This window comes from Sinocyclocheilus anshuiensis, unplaced genomic scaffold (genome assembly GCF_001515605.1).
Source record: "Sinocyclocheilus anshuiensis isolate Anshui unplaced genomic scaffold, SAMN03320099.WGS_v1.1 scaffold587, whole genome shotgun sequence".
NCBI lineage: Eukaryota > Metazoa > Chordata > Actinopteri > Cypriniformes > Cyprinidae > Sinocyclocheilus > Sinocyclocheilus anshuiensis.
Window position 1 is genome coordinate 548,387 of NW_015552579.1, and position 3,260 is coordinate 551,646.

A 3,260-nucleotide genomic window follows, 5' to 3' on the forward strand; every position below is an offset into this window, starting at 1 on the left:
CAATTTCACCTATTGCGTAAATTATACAGGCTAGTAGCCTGTTCTTCATCCATTTGAAACAAAACATTATTATATATCCTATTATTAAATTGTATAGGCCTGCATAAAATTGTTTTTAACAAGTGTCATGAGTTGTTGTTGTTTTTTTGTTTGTTTGTTTTTGTACTTTGTTATAGACTATTTAGATACTTGATCATCAAGCATTATTCATAAATAGGTGCAGTTGTATTAGCCTATCATTATTTTTCTGATTAACTTTTAGGGGAAATATTCATTTCGGTCATTTTATTTCTCCTAACCAACAACCGACGGTCGTTAAGGCATTATTAACCGACAACATTATGTTAAATTACAATTAAATTAAATTTGAATTGATACGTGGCTGTGACCCAATAAAAATACCTAAATTTGTTTTCCTTTATTAATTTTATTAATCTTTTTTTATACATGCAAAAAGCAGCATAAACAACAGAACATGAGGATTCATATGGTCATGTCACGCACCTGCAGCACTTCTGCGAATGCAGAAAAACATAATAGAGCTATATAAAAGAAATAAATAGGTCTATATGCAAAATATATTTTTCTAAATAATAAATTAACAAAACGAAAGAAAAAACTGTGCAACAATTAGCAGCCTAAATGCAGAATTTCGGCTCATTTTTGTAATGCACTCTTGAGAAAGTGGCATCCTGTTTGTTTCCTTTATTTTACAAAAGCACAATGTTTTGTTTTTATTGTGAATGTGCACAAATAAAGGCAAACCTTTTACAACCACAAATGAAGGAGTATAGTAACACCGTGTCTACACCGGACGCGACAGTTGCTGCGCCGCTTGCATCCGGTGTAGACCATAGACTGTATAAAAACGTATGGACGTAGTGTCCGTGATGTCACCCGTAGGTTTCTGAAGAGCGTTTTTGAAGCTCAAAGTGGGCGGAGCGGGCCATCGCCATCTTGGCAGTGCGTCACTGCACATCACTCCCGGATAATCGAAAATGGGCAAAGAGGCGGAACTGGTTGCTGAGACCACGCCCACCTAGCTCGATGGCGGTGACAGCAGCGGCAATCCACCTGTCACTCAAGTGGCCACGGCCTTAATTATGCAGAACTTTAAGGCTTAATATAATTTTAAAGGATGAGTTATAAAAAAAAAATTCACCCCCCTCACAGTTGTCATGAAGGGCAAAATTAGCTATATAGACCAAAATAATCTTTTTAACCAGGCTGTAAACATGTTTTTTCTGCTGTAAAGTTGGGCATTTTAACATGGGGAGTCAATGGGACTGGCTCCCTTTTGGAGCCAGCCTCTAGAGGACAGTCGATGAATTGCAGTTTTAGTCACCTCCGTGTTGGTTTCACGAGAGAGACCGGCAGGTTGCAGCTTGGTGTAGACACGGTGCAAGTTGTTTGCCATGCTATTTTAGTTCCCCTCACGCCACAACAAATACTTTAAATTTAACGGTAGAACAGAACTCATAACAAAACAAGAATAAAAAAATATAAGAAGCTACTAACAAGCCAAAACGAATTAATTAAAAATGTTGTCCTTCGCGTTCCAATATCCACGTAAAACAAAATGTGCTTGGCATAGTAATGTCACGGGAGTATGGTGGTCACGCTAAACGGCTCTGACTACAGGCTATTTAAACTGAGCCGTGCACTGTAAAAAATAACAAACGTAGGCTACTAAAGGAACATCAAATTAAGATAAGTATGTTTGAGAAGTAACTCCTCTGTTTCTTACCAAATATAAAATAATTTTAGATGCAATTTAATAATATGAATATGATTTAATGCGCTTTTGAACTACAGGGAAAGGGTGCTTTAATGTGAGCAACACCATGAGCACGGACGCTGCCTATAGGCTAATTCTGCCATGTGACACCACATTTAGTTGCGTTAAAGCCCCTTTACTCTACAAAAAGTGTTTCCAAACAATTTTTTGCGACATTTGAAGTATCGATATAGAATTAATGCGCTAAAGTTAAACGGAGAAAGAAAATTTCGACACATGAGAAATTCTATATCGGTAAAAATGTTGAATTTTGAGTACTAATAGTATTGCCTGTGATTTGCTTATTGCATAAGCAATTGCTTTTTGCCTAGGATTTTTGTAATTTCCCACAACTTTTTACTTTCATTGAGGACAAATGATGCTTTAAATTTGCTGTGTCATGCCTAATATGTTATCACATCGTCCTGTAAAATACTTGTTTCTGCATTTCACAGCATTCTGCAGACAAATATTGTACAATGGCTGCTATAATAATTGACAGTTGTCCCAGGCAACCAGTGTCATTGTTTCTTATATCAACTCTGTTCACATTTCATGTCCATTCATTTATTTTTAAGCATCTGTGTAATAAGCAGCATAATGTACAGTTAGTTTGTCATTATTGCAAAATAAACTTGTTTTATGCTATATAACTACCCTGTCACGGTGTAGTTTGTCATTAATTATAGATTCATTTTACATTATCTCTAATGTGTTGTACACAATCATATGTTATTCATGGTGTACAGATTCTACTGTTCCACTAAAAGAGAATGAATCTTTTCTTTACTGGAGCAGGATCTCGTGACGGTTCCATGGGTCTGTGGGAGATATCAGAGGAGGTGCTGACTCAGGCCGAGAAGCGTCAGAATGTGGAAGGTGTTCCTTGTTACTCCCACATCTCTCACCGCGCTCTCAAGGACATCCCGAAAGAGTACACCCACCCCTACAACTGCAAAGTGCGCGCACTGGCCTTCAACAACAGCCATAAGGTCAGGGGCTGTCCTTGACTAATGTGACTGAAAATTGATTGCTTTGTGCGTTATTCAAGCTCACTGTTTCTCCGATTCCGCTTTTGTCTCTTTCATTCATCCATTAGGAGTTGGGTGCTGTTTCTTTAGATGGATATTTCCATCTGTGGAAGGCAGAAGACAACCTGTGCAAGGTACATTTACAACTATCAGCATTTTTTCCTCATATTTTGGATTTTTTTTTTTTGTCAAGCTCAATATTTGAAGATTTTTACAATTGTCTAATGGGTGTTTTTCCCCATTTAATTTGATTTTCAGGAGCTTTCTACCAAACTCCCTTACTGTAAGGAGAATGTGTGTCTGGCATATGGGCTGGACTGGTCTGTTTATGCAGTCGGCTCTCAGGCACACGTTTCCTTCCTTGATCCCCGGCAGTCATCTCAGAACATCAAATCTGTGAGCTCCAGGGAGCGTGGCAGTGGTATGTCCCCCCCCCCCCCCCCAAAACTCTT

At 38.2% G+C, this 3,260-nt stretch overlaps 1 protein-coding gene across 1 annotated transcript in view; it reads left to right on the forward strand.

Moving 5' to 3' along the window:
* The window catches only part of LOC107665237 (DDB1- and CUL4-associated factor 12-like), a 20,550-nt gene that overhangs the window by 12,508 nt on the left and 4,782 nt on the right, over positions 1–3,260 (forward strand). The window contains exons 5-7 of the mRNA XM_016456040.1: positions 2,576–2,769; positions 2,877–2,942; positions 3,067–3,229. Of these exons, the coding sequence (XP_016311526.1) occupies positions 2,576–2,769; positions 2,877–2,942; positions 3,067–3,229 (423 nt within the window). The remainder of the gene's footprint in view (positions 1–2,575; positions 2,770–2,876; positions 2,943–3,066; positions 3,230–3,260) is intronic.